General features: G+C 40.4%; 1 protein-coding gene across 7 annotated transcripts in view; it reads right to left on the reverse strand.

Annotated features, from left to right (window-relative positions):
* PPP4R1 (protein phosphatase 4 regulatory subunit 1) overlaps positions 1–19033 on the reverse strand; it is a 60957-nt gene that overhangs the window by 23180 nt on the left and 18744 nt on the right. For 6 of the 7 annotated variants that reach the window (XM_060121502.1, XM_060121504.1, XM_060121503.1 and 3 more), the window contains exons 4-11: positions 18682–18788; positions 14724–14866; positions 14130–14276; positions 11455–11562; positions 11261–11326; positions 10204–10362; positions 9658–9785; positions 2065–2576 (exon numbers count right to left, since the gene is read on the reverse strand). In XM_060121502.1, the coding sequence (XP_059977485.1) occupies positions 2065–2576; positions 9658–9785; positions 10204–10362; positions 11261–11326; positions 11455–11562; positions 14130–14276; positions 14724–14866; positions 18682–18788 (1370 nt within the window). Of the gene's footprint in view, positions 1–2064; positions 2577–9657; positions 9786–10203; positions 10363–11260; positions 11327–11454; positions 11563–12572; positions 12722–14129; positions 14277–14723; positions 14867–18681; positions 18789–19033 lie in introns of those variants that run through there. The other variant, XM_060121506.1, reaches the window with a different exon arrangement.

A 19033-nucleotide genomic window follows, 5' to 3' on the forward strand; every position in this document is an offset into this window, starting at 1 on the left:
TATGTTACAGAAGTTTCAACATTATGGACAGAAAGAACAACAGGACAAATTTAAACTGTAACAGGTGTAAGAGCTGAATTAGAAAGAGAACTGATTAAATCATAATATAGTATTACTACTAAAATCTCAATTGCAGCCCATAAAGTTTAAGTCAAACAGTGTTAGTCACCTTCTGAAACACCAAGTCATATCCTGAAACTCATATGTGTCCACGTAGGGCTTTTAAAAAAGCAAACTATGCATGTTACTTTCAGCTTATTTGTTAAAAAAAAGAATTTAAAGTAGCTTATTCAGTATTTCCATTAACATTTAGCAGGTGTCTACTATGTGTCAGAGAACCGACTAGCAGGGCTGTACAGGGAGAGCTCCCAGAATGGGCCAAAGGCCAGTTAGGAATCTTTCTTCCATAAAGCTAAGGAGCGTACAAAAAAACAAGACGTGAGAGTTACTGAAGTCTGATCAACTGAACAAAACTTAAGTTGACAAATAATAAAATTTATTTCAACAAAAAGCAGAAACCTGTAAAGACAACATTTATCAAGAGCTGACCACCCCAAGATGTGCACATCTGAGGTGTAATTCTGTCTCCGTCCTCCTCATCTGGGGTGGAAGGGAGATGGCAAAGGCAAGATTCTGATGAAGATTCTAATTTGTCAAACAAAACCAAGCCTCAGTATTTGCTGCATCACCAGGTTGTCATAAAATGCGGAATTCTGGGCTCAAGGTGGTAAAAATCAAGGGCAGGAGCCACAATGAGGAACTAGCGAGAGCAGTGAAGCTGTGAGGTTTTCAGAGAAAATAATCCACCGCGAGGGATAGAAAGTAGGACATTCTACGGAAAACACTCATAAGGAGGAGGAATGAACTACTGGTCCACGAATGGCAAGGATAAATTGCAGACACAGACTCAAAAGAGGCTCACGGCGCCCGATACTATTCACAGCATTCTGGAAAAGGTGACTGTCTGCCAGTTAAATTAAAATAACTTTCAACCATCAAGGATATGAATTTGCCTTTAATCAAACAAATCATTTAGTTTTTCTCCAAGCATAAAATTACCATAGGAAATCTTTAAAAATCATGATACGTTAAAGCCAAATAAAGATAACTGCTAATAACACCTCCACTGATGAAATTTTCCAAGTTTAAACACAGCAAGGTTTTGCGTGTTTTAGAAGGACACTGAAGGTTTCGCTTTGTCTGCTTTAAAAATAGGTATTTTGCTAACATTGAGCAAACTGACAGTTTAGAAATTTTAGCTTCTAGAATGAACAAGGACAAAAAAAAATCCACAAAGTGATAAAGGATCTGAAGACTTGCAGTTTGGGGATTTTTCAAAATTGTTTTTTGTTTTACGGTAACATTTCAGATTTCACTGGTTACTGTGCTCAGTAGGAGCTCTGATGTCGCTGGCATCAGGTTCCTACCCCCAGGCCGTAAACCACCCCCTGGCCCCGGCAGGCAGAGTGGGGTGGCCTGGGACTTCGTTCCCACACTCCTATTCCACTGAGTGAGAGTAACTTGTTATTTTCACACACAACAACCTTCAAGGCTGCCGTTCACAATGGCAGAATCTAGGTGACACAAGTGTAACCCAATGGAACAAGGTCCAACTGAGAAACAAAGACACCAGCAGGACCCTCGCAAACGCCCACAGCTCTTAAAACACCACGTTCCATAGGAAGATACGTATCTTTGTCCACTGCTAACAGACTACAGTCTTTCCGTAAAACACAGCACTGCATCTGCCGTTTATAAAAAGGTTTATGAGATCCAGAGCAGAAGAGTTAAGGCAGGACTCAAGGGTTAAAATTGTAAAAACAGTGAGTGAGTGTGAACAAGTCAGAGAGTGATTTGTGAACCAACACATCTGTACATGCTACACTTAGGAACACAGTGACGGCCTCATCTGAAATTTATTTCCTAAAATTCAGACTAATCACATTTATCCAGACAAGAATACATGATGACAATGGTCAAAATAGATTTTTAAATGGCAATTTTTCTGGGGGAAAAAGTCAGAAAATAACATTTTTTATCAGAATAAAGAACCAACTCCCATACCTTTCACGTCGGGATCGTCAATGTGCGGCTCCAGATTTTCTATCATCTCTTCCAGCTCCTTTCTGGTGGCCATGGTGATGTTTGCAGAAGCCGGGGCGGTAGCTTCAGGCGTTCCCTCCAGCCCCTCGGGGCCGAGTTTGTTCCCAGAGCCCTGCTCCAGCTCCACATCTAGATCTATTTCAGGAAGAGGAGTCCTCCAGAAGTGGAAGGAGTTGTACAACTCCTGATCCAGGGGAGCTGAGTCCTGCGCACTGGCGCCCACCTCCAACTGAGAGGCAGACCTGCAGGTGCCAGGCTTTTTATCATCCTCATTACTAGCTGCCTCCTGATGAGGCTCTGAGGACAAAGGACAAGGTAATGAGCTGTCCCCTGGAGGCTTCCTAGGGCTTTCAGCACCGATGTCCGGGTCCAGCGCACCTTCCAGTTTGACACTGGAATTAAAAACAGTGGGGTCTGTAGGAACATCCTCTAGCCTGATCTGTGCATCCTCTGGGACTTCTTCATCTCTGGTCCTTTTATTGTGTTATTTGGGAAAAAGAAAGTGAAAGTATAAAAATAATTACTGAAAAAAACAATGAAAGATACTACATAAAGCCTTTAGACAAGTATTAAAAATTACAAATTATCCATACAAATTCAGTAGTTTATTTATATTACTGATAATGCTTCTTTTTCCATCAGTTGTTCTGTGCTCAGAGATGTAAACATCTGTTAAGACTAGATATTAAAGTATTATGTAATAGTTGGAGAAGGTAACGTTTAAGAACCCCGGGATTCTATAATACCATGCTAATTTCAATAATAAAAAAAACTAAAAAGAAATAGTAAGAAGATAAATTCTCACAATGCATTTTAAGCTAAATACATAGTGAAAATTATCTGATTTTTAGGATTATGGTATTGCCACTGTGCTCCAATGACCTATCAAAAAGCTGAGAATTAAAACCTCCTTGCTTACACAGAAAAAAAAAACCTCTACACAGCATTAGAAAAGATCCTTATTTACTATCTTGCAAAATACATTAAAGTCCACTTAAGTGTAAATAGCTATTTTTATTCCTTCCACACTTTCAGCTCTACTCCCAAAAGTTTTCCCCCCTGCAGCCATGACTTAATTGACAGAGAGGTAGGTGGTACAAGCCCCGGGACCACAGCCCATGGGTCACCGCCATCCACCACCTACACAGAGGCTCTAACGGCCCCTCAGAGTTTATCTGACTCAATTACCCTTAACAAACACATGCTGAGCACCTACTAGGAGCCAGGGAGCGACACTGGTGGTGAGGGTTCCTATGTAAATGAGAGGCAGCTGCTGCTCCTGAGATTAGCATCAGAGGCAAATGCTTCCTGCAGAGTGGTAAGGAGGGAGCAAGGACACTGAGCTTGGAGGCAGATGCGCCAGCTGCAAGGAAAGGCTTTCCAGGGAATGACAGGAGCCGTGGGTGGAGCAACCAACACGTGCTTAGGAGGCTAAGGGAAAACCCGCAGCATATGCAAAGGCAGGGGTGACAGGAGAGGTGCCACACCTTCAGGAAACGGCGATGAGTTTACGACGGCTCAGAGAGGGAACCGATGGAAAAGTGCAAAGTCGGCGGAGCCACTGCGCCCCACACTAAACACCTCCGGAACGTACCCTAGGGTACAGGAGACAAGGCAGGGGTGAAGAGAGTTACATTTTGAGATGCGTTCTTTCAGAAAGGCCACCCGGAAGCAGGACAGGAAGCGCGCTGGAGATGCGCCAGGCGGCAGGGAGTGCAGCAGAGCAGGTGAGGAGAGGCAGGGATGCCCTCCTGAACAGGGCAGCGTGTCGGGGCTACAGAAGATGGCAACACACTCAAATGACGCCAACGCCAACACGACTGCTCACTTCCCGCTCGCGGGGCATGAGAAGCAAAGGGAGGAACCTGTGAAGATTTCCAGATTTCTGGCCCGAGCGACTGAACAGGTGCTGGTGGCACCGACTGCAAGTGAAAAACACCAGGGCAGCTTGAGGAGGGGGTTTCAGTCCGGATGGGCTGAGTCGGGATCTACATGGAATTCCAGGTGGTGACGTCCCTGGGAAACTGGTCAAGAGCCCAGACAGACTGGAGGGCACCTCAGAAGGACTGGCCTGCATATGTGTCATGACAGTCGTGCAGAGTGACAAAGAGCACGGCATTCCTCCTGTACAAGAGGATGCTTCAGACGAGCATTCTTCAGGCTCAGAGAAAAAGGTCAGAAGAGGTGAAGAACTGAAAACACAGGAGACTGATGGAATCACTGATAAAGCAATGTCTTTCTGAGAAGGAAGACTAGGGGCTCGAGAACACAGGTGGACAGATTAAATGGGTGAAGAGACAGCTCTTTCTAAGAAACATGAAAGGGAACTGAGGATGGATATGCAGGTAAATTTGTCAGGTGAGGGTGGGGTGCTCCCCTGAAACATGGGCCCTTAAATATACACAATGAAAGACACTAAACAGGAGGCTCACCCGGCCTCTGCCCTGGAGGTGACGTTACCACCGACATGATATCCCAGTTACAGAGCCACCATACGTGCTCTCAGGAGATCACCAACTTCCCTGATTGCACTTTATCTCATAGTAAAGTTCACACTGTTTTCAGAAACGAATTTTTTTAAAAACACGTGATTATTTAAAAAATATATTTTTTAGATACAGATAAAAATATTTAATACCTCATCTGAAAACATACCACACAGTGATAGCATTTAAAATTCTGGTGTTTCTCCACCATGCTTATAATCATAAAATACATAACATGCACACATAAACTGCGAGAACTCGAGTCTCACCCAGCACTGGCGCTGCAGATTCCACATTTGCTCCTTATTCATAAAATGAGGGACTGGCCTCGATGTCTGTAGCATCCTTTCCCTCCAAAACAGTCCCGAAGCAAGTGCTCTTATGCAAAACAAGTGTCTTCTATATGTGTATGAATTACCTGATATTTTCCAATCATGCCTTTATTAAAGATATATTTTCTTTTGTTTTAAAAAACGAGTGGGATAATGGGTAAAATTTGAATAAAATCTCTAGATGACAGTATTATATCTATGTTAATTTCTTAATTTTGGTAATTAAGAGTCTGGTTATGTATTAGTATCTGTGTTTTGAGGAGTGAAATATTGAAGGAAGGTAAAAAGAATATCATGTCTAAAACTTATCTCAAAGAATTCAGAAAAAAATAATAATAAAGCAAGTATGGTAAAATGTTAACATTTGGAGAATCTGGAAGAAGTGTTTATGGGATTCTTTGGCTATTTTTACAGTTTTTCTGATATCATGCAAACTGTAATTTTAAAATTATAGTAGGGACTTCCCTGGTGGCACAGTGGTTAAGAATCTGCCTGCCAGTGCAGGGGACACGGGTTCGAGCCCTGGTCTGGGAAGATGCCACATGCCACGGACCAACTAAGCCCGTGCGCTACAACTGCTGAGCCTGCGCTCTCGAGCCCGCGAGCCACAACTACTGAGCCCGCGTGCCTAGAGCCTGCGCTCCGCATCAAGAGAAGCCACTGCAATGAGAAGCCCACACACCACAACGAAGAGTAGCCCCTGCTCGTTGCAACTAGAGAAAGCTCACGCGCAGCAATGAAGACCCAACACAGCCAAAAATAAATAAATAAATATTTTAAAATTAAAAAAAAATAAGAATTATAGTAACACGACATTGTTTGGCGGTAGTGGGGAGCAAATGGCTGAAACTTAAGACTTCACTTGTTATCTGATGAATTTAAGAAACTTCCACTTAAAATTCACAAAAAGAACCCAATTAAAAGGCCATTTAGTATGGAAAACTATTCCAAGGGCCTGAAGTTCCTGGATCACAATCTCATCTTAGCATTAAAATTAAATTTTAATATTCTCAGCAGGAAAAACAAAGAGAATCACCGGCCAAGTCATTCTATTTGCCTTATGAAAAATTATTAGTTTGTCCCAAGTTCAAACTCCTCGTACGGTTTTAAAGAGACAAAAACATTTTCCCTCATATGAAATTCTGGGAAGTATTAAATTCTGTACAAATAAACCGTCTGCTTCAAAATAAACCGTCAAAAATATAAATTCTCTAAATACATTTTTTCCTGGAGCTGGGTAACAGTCAGTGCACAATCAAGTGAATTCTGACATTCCTAACGGTCGGTCTGGCAAACGCTATCATACAAGCAAACGCTATCCTGAGGAGAACGGAGACTGAGGGCTCGCATGAGGAGCGGAGTAGCCCAGTTCCTCGCAGGTGTAGGGAACAAGTGCGGCAGAGCGTCAGCCAGAAACGCATCTCCAAGAGAACCTACACCTCCTCGGTGCCTACGTAAGCTGAGAGTCAGTATCTTCAGAGACCTGGTGGCTCAAGACTGTGGCCTAGGAAAGTGCCCTGGGAACATCTGGTCCCAGACACTGCATCCTGAGATGAGAGCAGACACAGCCTCCAGGTGCTGTGACTTCATAATGGAGTCTCAACATCAGTGAAATACTTCCAGATTTGTACCAGTAACAATTTTACTTACACATAGTTAGCTTTAAGCTAAACTGACAAAAACTAGCAAGAGCAGTGCAGTTACTTAAGGCTTTTGAGATAAAATCTATTATTTTCTAACAATAACTCATTCAATGGACATTTATCGTGTGCCGAGCATGTGCCAGGCCTGGTGAAGGTGTCAGAACACACACAGATAACAACCAGGCTGCTACGCGGGGGGACCTGCAGCCCACTGGATGAATCTGTGCAAAATACACAACCAAGATCAGTGCTCGTGCACCAGTGCTATGAACAGCCAGGATGCAAAAGCTCTGAATTTCCTCCAAGATTCTTGGAGGTAGTTTGTCCAGACATTCTCTCTGTTAAATGAGGTGTGGATGAAACAGGATGGCGTCCCAGACAGAAAGAGGGAGAACCCAAAGAAGGCAATGTATTCGGAGAGCGGTGTAATAGCTGGTTTAACTAAACAGAAAAGAGGCTGCTCATTTCACATAACTTAAAAGTGCAAATCTGAATGCTTAACTCTGTTTCTGGAAGCACAGCTTTTATTAACACCTTCAAAGAAGTATGAACTGCCTGATCCAGGGTGAGTGAGAGATAAACCTGGTATTTTATAAAGTCAGAGGTTTATAATCAATAAATGCTTCAAAGAGTATTAAGTGATATTAAATGTTTCCAGGATCAGATGCAACACTACAAAAGAAATAAACAGTAGCAGAAATATATTGCCAAAAACTTGCTTATTTTGTGAGATATTCGTTTGAGAAATCTGAATTCTAGGAAACTGAGAGGACCTCGAGAACGGGAACCAAGCCCTGGTTCATCTGTCTACAGTCACTGGTTCATAGTAGGTGCTCAATTAATTTTTGCATAATTAACCAATCAGTCAACCTTAGATAATGAAACTAGATTTAAGACAGCTCAAAACAAAAGCCAGTGCAGTATTTAAGAGAGGGCAAATTAGCTAATGGCTCTGAGATTAATAATACCTAGGACTACACAACAGCTTTTACAATATTTAACAGAACTCCTTTCTCAGCCAGGAACTGTCTCCTCCCTCCCTTACATCATTAACACAATTCAATAAAGTCTAATAATATACTGAGAATCCAATGCTACAAATAGTATTGACTTGACACTAAGACAGACCTCATAACAATGGAAGAGGAGTTAAAGTTTGTAGCTAAAAGATAACTAACTGCCTTTAAATAGCTCTTCCAATAATGTCCTATACCGGCAGTTAGCAAAACTACCGGCCATGGTAGCCACACCAACTGTCTTTGTCAATAAAGTTTTACTGGAACACAGCTGAGCCCATACATCATGGACTGTCTACGGCTGCTCCCACACTGCAGGAGTTCTGACGGAGATCGAATATATTTACTGCGTGGTCTTTTACAGGAAGTTTGCTGACCCCGTCCTAATAATTCTCTGTAAATTTATATTTTCACTTCCTAGACTCTCTCCAGATACAAAAATAAATAAAAGCTATGCAACAGTCTTCGTACAATTAGTACCATTAGGGAAAAGGTCGCTGACTTTAAAACTGAAGAGCCGATAGCACCTCTCCCCTCCCCACTTCATCACTCTGTCACATTCCCTGCAGCAGCTGTTTTCAAAAGAACGGACATGGGCTTCCCTGGTGGCGCAGTGGTTGAGAGTCCGCCTGCCGATGCAGGAGACACAGGTTCGTGCCCCAGTCCAGGAAGATCCCACATGCCGCGGAGCGGCTGGGCCCGAGGGCCGTGGCCACTGTGCCTGCACGTCCGGAGCCTGTGCTCTGCAACGGGAGACGCCACAACAGTGAGAGGCCTGCATACCGCAAAAAAAAAAAAAGAACTGACAGACTTTTCTTGCTAGGAAGACAGGTTTAGAGTGATTTTTCTTCCTTTACAAAATACAGTACCTCAGGTTTGTTTGGCTATTCAGCAGGACGGTAGGAGAATGGGCAAAAAGGTAAAACAAGGCAGCAAAGAAAGGAAGAACTGCCAAATCAAAACACCAAGAAAACAAATATCACAGTATCAAGACCTACAGAAGAAAATGTCCATTAGCATCATGACAAGGGAGGACAAGGCACTCTGGTAACTCAGGCATTACAGGCAGGGCTGTTTCAGAAACAGGCACTAACTGAGCTCAAGTGCACACCTGTCAAAATCTGTGCATTATTTCCCATGCACTAACTTAGGTCTGAACCGTTTTTCCCCTAAGGATATACTAAAATAATTTTTTTTTTTTTGCAGTACGTGGGCCTCTCACTGTTGTGGCCTCTCCCGTTGCGGAGCACAGGCTCCGGACGCGCAGGCTCAGCGGCCATGGCTCACGGGCCCAGCAGCTCCACGGCATGTGGGATCTTCCCGGACTGGGGCACGAATCCGTGTTGGCGGACTCTCAACCACTGCGCCACCAGGGAAGCCCTACTAAAATAAATTTTAAAAACTAAAACTCAAGTAAAATTTTTTAATGCAAAAAAAATTAAAAATAAAAATCAGAGATGTCCTCTTTAAGCTTTATTTGAACATCTGGTTGCCTTATTAAATGCTCTTAAAAGTTGATATTCTAGTTAGTAAGTGCACTAATTTGGTGCTAATCATTAAAATACTTTCCCCCTCAATTGAGAGATTACAATCATTATTCTGTAGACAGAGAATCCAAGATTCACAAAATTAACTAAAAAGAAAAATAACAGTAAGAAACTGACTACGTAGTAACACATATTCCTAAATTAGGTTTTACTCCTTATAAAACCAAACCCTTTAAATTGTATAACCATTATTTTGTATATTCTAAATGTTAACAGATGGTTTACTAGGTAAATTACTTATTAAATAAACTTACGCAAACATTATTATCAAATCTATCACTACAGCTTTCTATATGCCCAGCACCAAGCTAACTATGTTACGTGTGCCTTCATCTTCTCATTTAAATATGTAATTAACCAAAGAGATGTTTAACAAATGTATTTAAAATAAAACTCTATTAAAATATTTACCAATTTTTGTAATCAAGAGAAATAGTAAACTCTCCAAAAAGAACATTATAAAGATAGTGAAAATGAAAAAAATGCTCACAAGCAGTAAAACTGGAAAGCAAAGTTTTAAAAAATCATACCTAGTTTTGTCTTCTACTGATGTATCTTCTGAACTTTTGTTTTCTTCTTTAAAATACTGGCCTGAGCTAGATGGATTAGCAAAGGTAGATATGAAAGGTCCCAGAGACTGAAAAGCTGCTTGCCGAACCTAAGAAGAATAAAAGGACAGGAATAAAACATAAATCCTTCTCCAGCTAGGATTTACAGTTCCCCATCAATTATTTTCTCCTTTTTACTTTTAAATTTTTTATCTTGGCTTGAATATTTAAACCATGAGAATGTGAATATGAGACCCTATAAAACATTTGCATGGAACAGAAATTTCATCCAGTTAAAAAAAAAAAGTTAATATAGTAGTCTACTGTCTACTCCTAAAAGTATTAGCAATAACATACCTTAAATGATAGCAATAACATACCTTAAATTATAACATACCTTAAATAACATACCTTAAATTAGCAATAACATACCTTAGATGATAAATTATTTCTTAAATTATGAAATCAAAATCACATCTTCTGTAAAATGCATTCTTTTACAAAAATGATAATTAAACAAAACCTTACCCAACGTGAAGGATCACTGATCAAATTAATAAATAGTGCTGATAATTTAGTCCGTCGAATTTCTTGACATGTTGCACAAGAAACCGCCATGAAGCACTCAGCACAGGCCTTGCGGACTCCCCACACGTTATCGGAACAAAGCTGGAAAAACCTGGGCAGCTGTGCGAGGAGGATGGTGTTTCGTTAGGCAGACACACAGCAGGCTTCAGGAGTTACTTTTATTTCATTTTCTGCTTTCACAGCATTTAAAACATTAGATCTTCTTAATGAAATTTAGAAGACCCATTTAATATTAATACTTAGCAGTTTTAAATAAATCACACCCAATTCATTCCACTACTGACTACGGAAAATCAAAAACGCTCCGAACACGTACAGCTTAAACGTTATCCAAGAGCTTGTACTTAAAGTCAACTATTCCGCATAACAGATGGTTTCAGAAACTCTTCAAGTACATTAACTTGTACATTAAGCATTTTTTATCCCAGGAACTAACCATTTAAAAATCACCTGCTGTAAATTTAATTTGTCATTAAAATACTTGAGGGTTGCAATAAAATTAAAGATTCATTTGAATAAATAAGAATTGATTTTATAGAAATGGGAGTTAAAAAGGGATCAATGGTTCTTAACACATCTGCATTTTTAACAAACCGTCCCTAACAAATACAATTCAAGTGCCCAGATTACAGAAATTTAAACTCTTAAAGTCATATTATCTTTCTGGTTTACATCCATGGAATTGTATTAGGTTGGCAAAAAGTTCATTCAGGTTTTTCTGTAATAGTACAGAAACCCCGAACGAACTTTTTGGCCAAGCCAATATTAATACACTTTGGGGGTAACTATATGTATTTCAAACTTCACGTGCTACTTTGCAATGCCACTGCTTTCTCCTTAGTTGTTGTTGTTGTTTTTTTTTTTTGGCCGCACTGCTCAGCATGCAGAACTTCCCTGACCAAGGATCAAACCCGCGCCCCTGGCGCTGGAAGCGTGGAGTCTTACACTGGACCACCGGGCGAGTCCAGTCTCCATAGTTAATTTCTGCAGTACTTACCAACATTTCCTCAGTAGCTTGCTGGCCAACTACGCTGCAAATATCTCCAAAATTGGCAGCACAGACCTGACAACAAAAGCATCACTGACATTTCAAAATATTACAGCGTTCTTTAAAAATAATCTTTTCAGTTTCACAGATCAATATGGTAACCACTAGAACCATGTATTCTTAAACAACAACAACAAAAATACCTTTCGAACATGAAACATTCTGCAATCACAGCACATCTCACAAAACCTAGGGAGGATAAGACGCTCTGTGATGTCCTTCCCAACCATGGGAGCCATTTTGCACATTATCTAAAATGAATAAGAACAAAACCACACTGAATATATCTTCAAACTAAGACTCTTCCAGTTCGCTAATTTATTAAAAGTATATAATTTAAGGGAGTATAAAATATGACATAATTATACTACATACGTCACAAAAAATTCATCTTATTTATCCAAGTTGAAGACAGAAAAACAGATGTTAACTACTACCATTAAAATCAACTGATAATTATTAAAGGTACAATAAACCCTGAGAAAATCCTAAAAATTGCATTTTTACCTAAAGTTTCAATCTTATCAATCATTTTGCCTAATAAATTTAAGATTAAAAAAAACAACCTACACATTTTCCCGATAAGAGAATAAATGGTGAGTTTTCATAAGATTATCCACAAGAAGGATCTGGATTTAGTGTATCTGCATTGCTAAGAAAGGACTATACAGAAGCAGTCCTCATCTTGCAAAGTACCGTTTTCTCTGAAACTCATGCATGTGGGGACCACGTCCTTACTCTGCAAAGCCTGGGTTCCAAGGGAGACAAGGACACAGATCTGATATGTGTCACACATGATTCAGATAACACAGTTTTGGGCAAAGTGAGGATGAACCTTTTGAAAACCAGCCCAACGCATTTAAATATCTGCCCCCACGCAGTTAGAATATAAAGAAATCTGACTGTCGTCATTTATCCATTACATCTACTCCTGGCCCATGCAAATATGACAAGAAGCAAAGGCATCTGGTTGGAAAGAAAAGAAAACTCTATTCATAAATGCATGACTGTCTACAGACCAAATCCCAAGGAATCTACAAAGAAGCCATTGGAACAAATAAGTGAGTTTAGGAAGTTTGCAGGACATATGACAGAATAAAAAAAACAAATGTACTTCTATAAATTAGCAACGAACAACTGAAAATGTTTAAAAACAGTATCATTCACAACAGTGTTAAAAAAACATGAAATCTAACAAAACACACACATGCTCTGTCTACTGAAAACAACCAAACATTGATGAAATGAAGAAAAGACCTACATAAACGGAGATCTGCCCATGCATTGTTAGGCTGGCACCATCCCTATCAGAGCCCTGGCCTCCTCAGAGTGGCAGGTGACACTGACATCCCCCAATCCCCAAAGCAGTGTTGTTTCTTGACTCCAGACTGTTTCTAGGCATCTCCAAGCCTGAGTTAACGATCCAAAGATACACAGTATCACTGATCTAGCATAATTAAATTGCTTAGAATGAATTATTCCCAAAACAAACAACTGGGAAGGGAGGGAATGCCAAACATAACAAAGTTAAACACGACCAATTGTGAGAGAATCACAGGTTTCACACTAGCGCTGGATATAGCCTTTTATTATAATTATAATGTTTTACTATTCTTAAAACCTGTCAAAAGTTATAAAAAAGCAAGTTAAACTCTGCTCAATATAAACCAACATTTATGCCAAAACTGATTTCCTTTTTAGAGAAGCTTGTGAAATTTAAAAAAAAAAATCAAGTTTTGGAACTTGACAGAGGTAGTGCTTTGTACAACATTATGAATGTACTAAATGTTACTTAATTGTAAACTTTAAAATGGTTAATTTTATATTATGTGAACTTCACTTCAATAAAAATGGTATTACTGAAAAATATCTAAATTTATTAACTGATACCTGAGTATCTAAAAATAAAATAATGGAATTTCCAACGGAAAGGAACTAGAGAGAAAATCTAATTCATCCTACGAACGATCCAGAAGCACTATAAAATTATTTTTAGTGTAACTTTTTTCATAGCAACAAAAATGCAACTATATTAGGTTTAAATAGCAAACTCTCACTATCCAAATAGATCTGAATAAATTTTCAGATGGATTTATCACTTTTCTATTTTATTATAAGAATTCTTACTTTCTGAACTGAGGAACCATAGATGTGAATTATAACAGATATTACTATATGTAATTCATACCCTATTTATGATGGCTCTCAAATAATCAAAATATATGCTAACCATGTCCAAAACACCAGAGAACTCACCATAATACTTGACTTTATTATGTGCATAATGACTTAATCTGTGTATTTTTCTACTAATCATAATTTATATCATATATTCCTTCCTGCAAAGACCACACTGTCAAGTACAGTAGCCAAGCAGCATCCCTCTTTTTCCTACTATGCTTACATGGTGCCTAGAAAAGTGCTCGACAGCAATTCAAGGAGCTCAAATGTTTCTATATTCAATACAGGGTTTTTAAAATTCCACTGGTTATTTTTGCCATCTTATTTTTCCATTTTGATAATGAATTTACAGTTAACTTATTATTTTCTTGCTGTGTATCTTGCTTTCTCAGAGCCCAGTGATAGAGCCATCGAATTCCCAAGTGCTTCTGCACAGCATGGGGCCCCAAGAAAAGACACCTTTTCCCTTGGAAGCCTATGTCCCTTTCTAGACCAGCATTACATTTCAAATGTAATGATTTGTGGCTACTCTGAGACCCAGTATGTGTCAACCCTACAACATGTAATGCAGCGTCATATTTAACAAGCGCCTCCTATCGGTCAAGCCAGTGACTAATTCTTGCTGAGCTCTGCTTACAGCCACAGCTTCTGTCTTCACGTCGTCATTGCTGTCGGGGGCGGTCAGCTCCACGAGGACGGGGCACACTTTGGTCTCCACATCAAACCGCTCAATTAACTCCTGCTCCAGCAGGGCCAGCAAGGCCGCCTGACTCGTTTTCCTGACCTAGGAAAAAACAGACACGTAAACCAAGTACACACACAGTGTAACAAAACTTAACACCTGAATTTCACAAATCTGAGGATTCCTCACCCAACTAGAGGGGGTTCACAACTGGCAAAACCTTGCCAATAAAAATCTGTGGTTATTCTGCAAAGACAGAACTTGGTAGGTTGTGCTGTAACAGATGAAGTGGAACAGAAAAGCCATTCTTGGAAAAGAGGTCTCCAAGCGCCAACCTTTCTGAGGGCCGCCTGGGAGGGCAGCGGGTGAGCAGCAGCCACTAGGTGCTGTCTGTTGCTGTGACCTCCCAGACTCTCCACAGCCTCATTTTGAAAAACAGAACAACAAAGTCAAAGAGGAAGGAACATCCCAATGTGACCACCCAGGAGGCCGCCGGGAGTGCCCCAGACTACACCCATTTCTGTAAGAACGTGGGCAGGGCCCTCCTACCTGGTTATTCTGATCTGCGAGATATCTAACCACAATGGGTAGCAAGTACTTGGAAAAAGCGTACGGGATCGCAGGCCGGTTTTCTTGACAAAACAAGGCGATGTGAGGCACCTGCTCCATCAGCTCTGCTCTCACAGTTGGTTCTGTGGAAATAACAGAAAGGTGAGCTGAAGCATCCTCCCCAGAACCAGATCCTTGCCGGGCGGGGGAGTCCTCAGGAAATCTCTGGACTCTTCACCTCGCATCACATCATGAGTGCTTAAAAAATGCTCTGCAGCCTGCGATCCTTTTCACAGTCATGGCGAGGTCGACCCCATCCCAGATTCTGTCCTCAGAGCCTGCAATACTTCCTGTGAGGACCGGATCTGTTCACCTGAACTCACATCGACTATAACATGGCATCATCTTCAAACTCTGCTAGTTCAGAACCTCCAGGACAAGCCGTAACGACTGGGTCCTAATCTAAATGCAGCCAGCCAGTGGAAGGTTTACAGTTAGACTTAACTAAGATGATAAAGGGTCACTGAATGCTAAAGGAAACCAACAGATTTAAAAAAAAAAAAATGTGAAAAGACCCAAGTACATACGGCAAATTTAAACGTGACAGATATGGCATTTCAAAAAGATCAACTGTTCCATAGGTAATGGTAGGAAAGTCAGCAGGTTACGTGAGAAAAAAAGGGTAAGATTCCTATACTGCTCTCTCTACATAAATTCAAGGTGAATCAAAGTTCCAAATGTTGGGCTTCCTTGGTGGCACAGTGGTTGAGAGTCTGCCTGCCGATGCAGGGGACACGAGTTCGTGCCTCGGTCCGGGAACATCCCATGTGCCACGGAGCGGCTGGGCCCGTGAGCCATGGCTGCTGAGCCTGCGTGTCTGGAGCCTGTGCTCTGCAACGGGAGAGGCCACAACAGTGAGAGGCCTGAGTACCGCAAAAAAAAAAAAAAAAAAAGTTCCAAATGTTGTTTTCTTTTTTAAGATCAAAAGCACTAAAAGACAGGCCTTCCCTGGTGGCGCAGTGGTTAAGAATCCGCCTGCCAATGCAGGGGACACGGGTTCGAGCCCTGGTCCGGAAAGATCCCACATGTCATGGAGCAACTAAGCCCGTATGCCACAACTACTGAGCCTGCTTGCCACAACTACTGAAGCCCACGTGCCTAGAGACCGTGCTCCACAACAAGGGAAGCCACCACAATGAGAAGTCCGAGCACCGCAACGAAGAGTAGCCCTTGCTCATCACAACTAGAGAAAGTCCGTGCGCAACAACAAAGACCTAACTCAGCCAAAAATTAAAAACAAATTTTTTTAAATGGCAAAGGATATGAATACTTAGTTCATTAAAAAAAAAATGCTCATCTTTAAAAAAAAAAAAGCACTAAAAGACAACATTTAAAAAAATGTTTAGGGCATTCCCTGACAGTCTAGTGGTTAGGGCTCCGTGCTTCCACTGCAGGGGGGCACGGGTTCGATCCCTGGTTGGGGAACTAAGATCCTGCAAGCTGTGGGGTGTGGCCAAAAAAAAAGTTGAATCTTGCGGTGGGAAGCTCTTTCAAGGCAAACAAAACCCCCAAATTAATTAAGACCAGCTACTTTCACTTTATAAAGACTTCCTTATAGACAACAGAGGTAGCTAACAGGAGTTCTGTATTTTGAACCATGTACAAAACATATACTCAAACAAAAAACATATACTCAAACAAAAGTAAACTTAAAAATGAAAAAAAAGGGGCTTCCCTGGTGGCACAGTGGTTGGGAGTCCGCCTGCCGATGCAGGGGGCGCGGGTTCGTGTCCCGGTCCTGGAGTATCCCACATGCTGTGGAGCGGCTGGGCCTGTGAGCCATGGCTGCTGGGCCTGTGCGTCCGGAGCGTGTGCTCCGTAGCGGGAGAGGCCATGGCGGTGAGAGGCCCGCATACCGCAAAAAAAAAAAAAAAAAAAGTGAAAATAAAGGAGTTTGGGGTGGAGGAGAGGTAATATTAAAAATATTAAAGACTGCAACTTTCCCATATCTGATGGAGAGACAAGAATCCTCAAATTCATGGAAGCTCCCATCACAGTGGCTCTGACACCCCTCCGGCCCTTCCATTCCTCCCAAACTACTCCTAACAGTCAGAGGAATCTCCCAACCAGCCTTCCGTCACCCATCTTTTCCTCAAGTCAACCCACACTGCTGTGTTTCTGTTCTAAATCACAAACAAAGCAAACTCTCCAACTTGGCACAGTATAAATTTTTACAATCTGGCCCTCAACCACCTTATTTAAGTCTCATTCTTCTAAACCGTAGGCCCAGTAAACTCACTGTTGGCCAAACGGGCCGCTGTCCTGAGCTCCCCAAACCTCTACACCTGTCCTTTCCCCTCCCGAGCCCCCTCCTCCCCCCCCTCCCCATCAAACCCAACTCAAATGCCACCAACTGTCCAAAGCCGGTCCCAACCCTCCCTGGTATAATTTACTGTTAGTATGTCGGCTGCATTCGTTAAACTGTTAATTTGATGACGGATTCTTACTCATCTCAGTAAGGCTCCAGCATTTAATCTAGAACCTGGCATACAGTATGCACTGTTTTCACATTTACTGAATGAATTCAGAGTGTAAATGTCAAGAGAGATATTTATCAGGAACTCAACAACTTGAGATATATTTTAAAACACATGTAGAATATATGTAAAGAACAGCACTGTAGTTGGTAAACAGGTGGAAGAAAACAAACACAAATTCCATCTTAAAGAATATCTACATCTCTATGAAAGGAATGAACACAATGGAATGCAATAGTGCCAAAATTTTAAGTTAAATTGTTTATCTCTGCTAAATCTAAAAATAAATTGTAAGTAAAAATCATAATTGATGAGACACTCCTAAAACCATTCTGGAACAAGCATATACATGAGCAATTATGTACACAGAACATCATAATGAGATAGAAAATTAGGACGCTTACTAATGTTTTTTTCTATAAGAAAATAAAAAATATTTAAGGCTTACATAAATAGTAAACATATTCCCATAAAGTGAGTTGCTTACCAAAAGATGAGCTCATCTGAAAATTAAAGGATGAGAATTGTTGCCATGCCAAAAGTTTGATAAATTGAAAAATAATACATTTTAATAAAGAGGTCGTGGATTTAAGAAAAAAATTTTTATTTGATTTTTGAATCATTTCTAAAATCAAATATAAAAATATGCTCAAAACAATATTAGGTAAAAATGGTAAATTTTATGTATGTTTTACCACCATAAAAAATATTTTTTAAAAACGTAATAAACCGTATTCTAAGCCTCAAAACAAGTTTACCTCTTTCTTAAGCAGACTCTCCTCCTCTTTTCACTTTAGAGACAAACAGCCTTAGTTTTACAAGGGGTGATAAACATTTTTTATAAGTAAAAATGCATTTTATATTTGCCAAAAAATTTACAGCCCACTCCATCCTTTTAATTTATTCAAAAAATTTTTTCAAAACAATTTATTAATTCTAAAATAGTATTAATGTACATGATGCAAAACAATGTTCTGAGTTTTTTCTTACAAGAAATTTTCAAAGTTAAACTAAATGGGCCTACTATAAAATGTTTGGATCTTAGTAACAGGTTTTTTTGTTTGTTTGTTTGTTTGTTTTTGCGGTACGCGGGCCTCTCACTGTTGTGGCCTCTCCCGTTGCGGAGCACAGGCTCCGGACGCACAGGCTCAGCGGCCATGGCTCACGGGCCCAGCCGCTCTGCGGCATGTGGGATCTTCCCGGACCGGGGCATGAACCCGTGTCCCCTGCATCGGCAGGCAGACTCTCAACTACTGCGCCACCAGGGAAGCCCAGTAACAGGTTTTTATTTTCTTGTTACTGATGGGTCTGATAATTTATTTAGGAAATATTTCAAAGAAATCTCGCATTACACTAAGTTTTTCATTAGTTTTTAGAAACATAATTTAGTAAAAGAAACCTTTCTCTGCATAAATATATACCTGAATCATCAGCTAATCTGCTTATTCTTTCCAAAACAGCAATACAATCTCTCTCATCATCGCAGACTTCCCTCAGTGTGTCCAGCAGACTCCGGGCCACCATTTGTCTACACAGAAAAAGAAAATTATATGATGTTCAGTGGCATTAATAGTATTTAGAACTTTAAAAGGCAGAATCCATATAGTTTAAAAGAAAATTTTTCTTAATACATTTTATAACATATATTAAGTCCCTAATTTCCTAAGTGACAAATGCCAGTATGGATTTTATTTTAACAAGATGAGACTGATTATTTACCAAAATATGTTCCACCTTTACAAATTTCTAAGGTCACTGAAAATTTGTTTCAAG

The sequence above is a fragment of the Lagenorhynchus albirostris genome, chromosome 14 (genome assembly GCF_949774975.1).
Source record: "Lagenorhynchus albirostris chromosome 14, mLagAlb1.1, whole genome shotgun sequence".
Lineage (NCBI taxonomy): Eukaryota > Metazoa > Chordata > Mammalia > Artiodactyla > Delphinidae > Lagenorhynchus > Lagenorhynchus albirostris.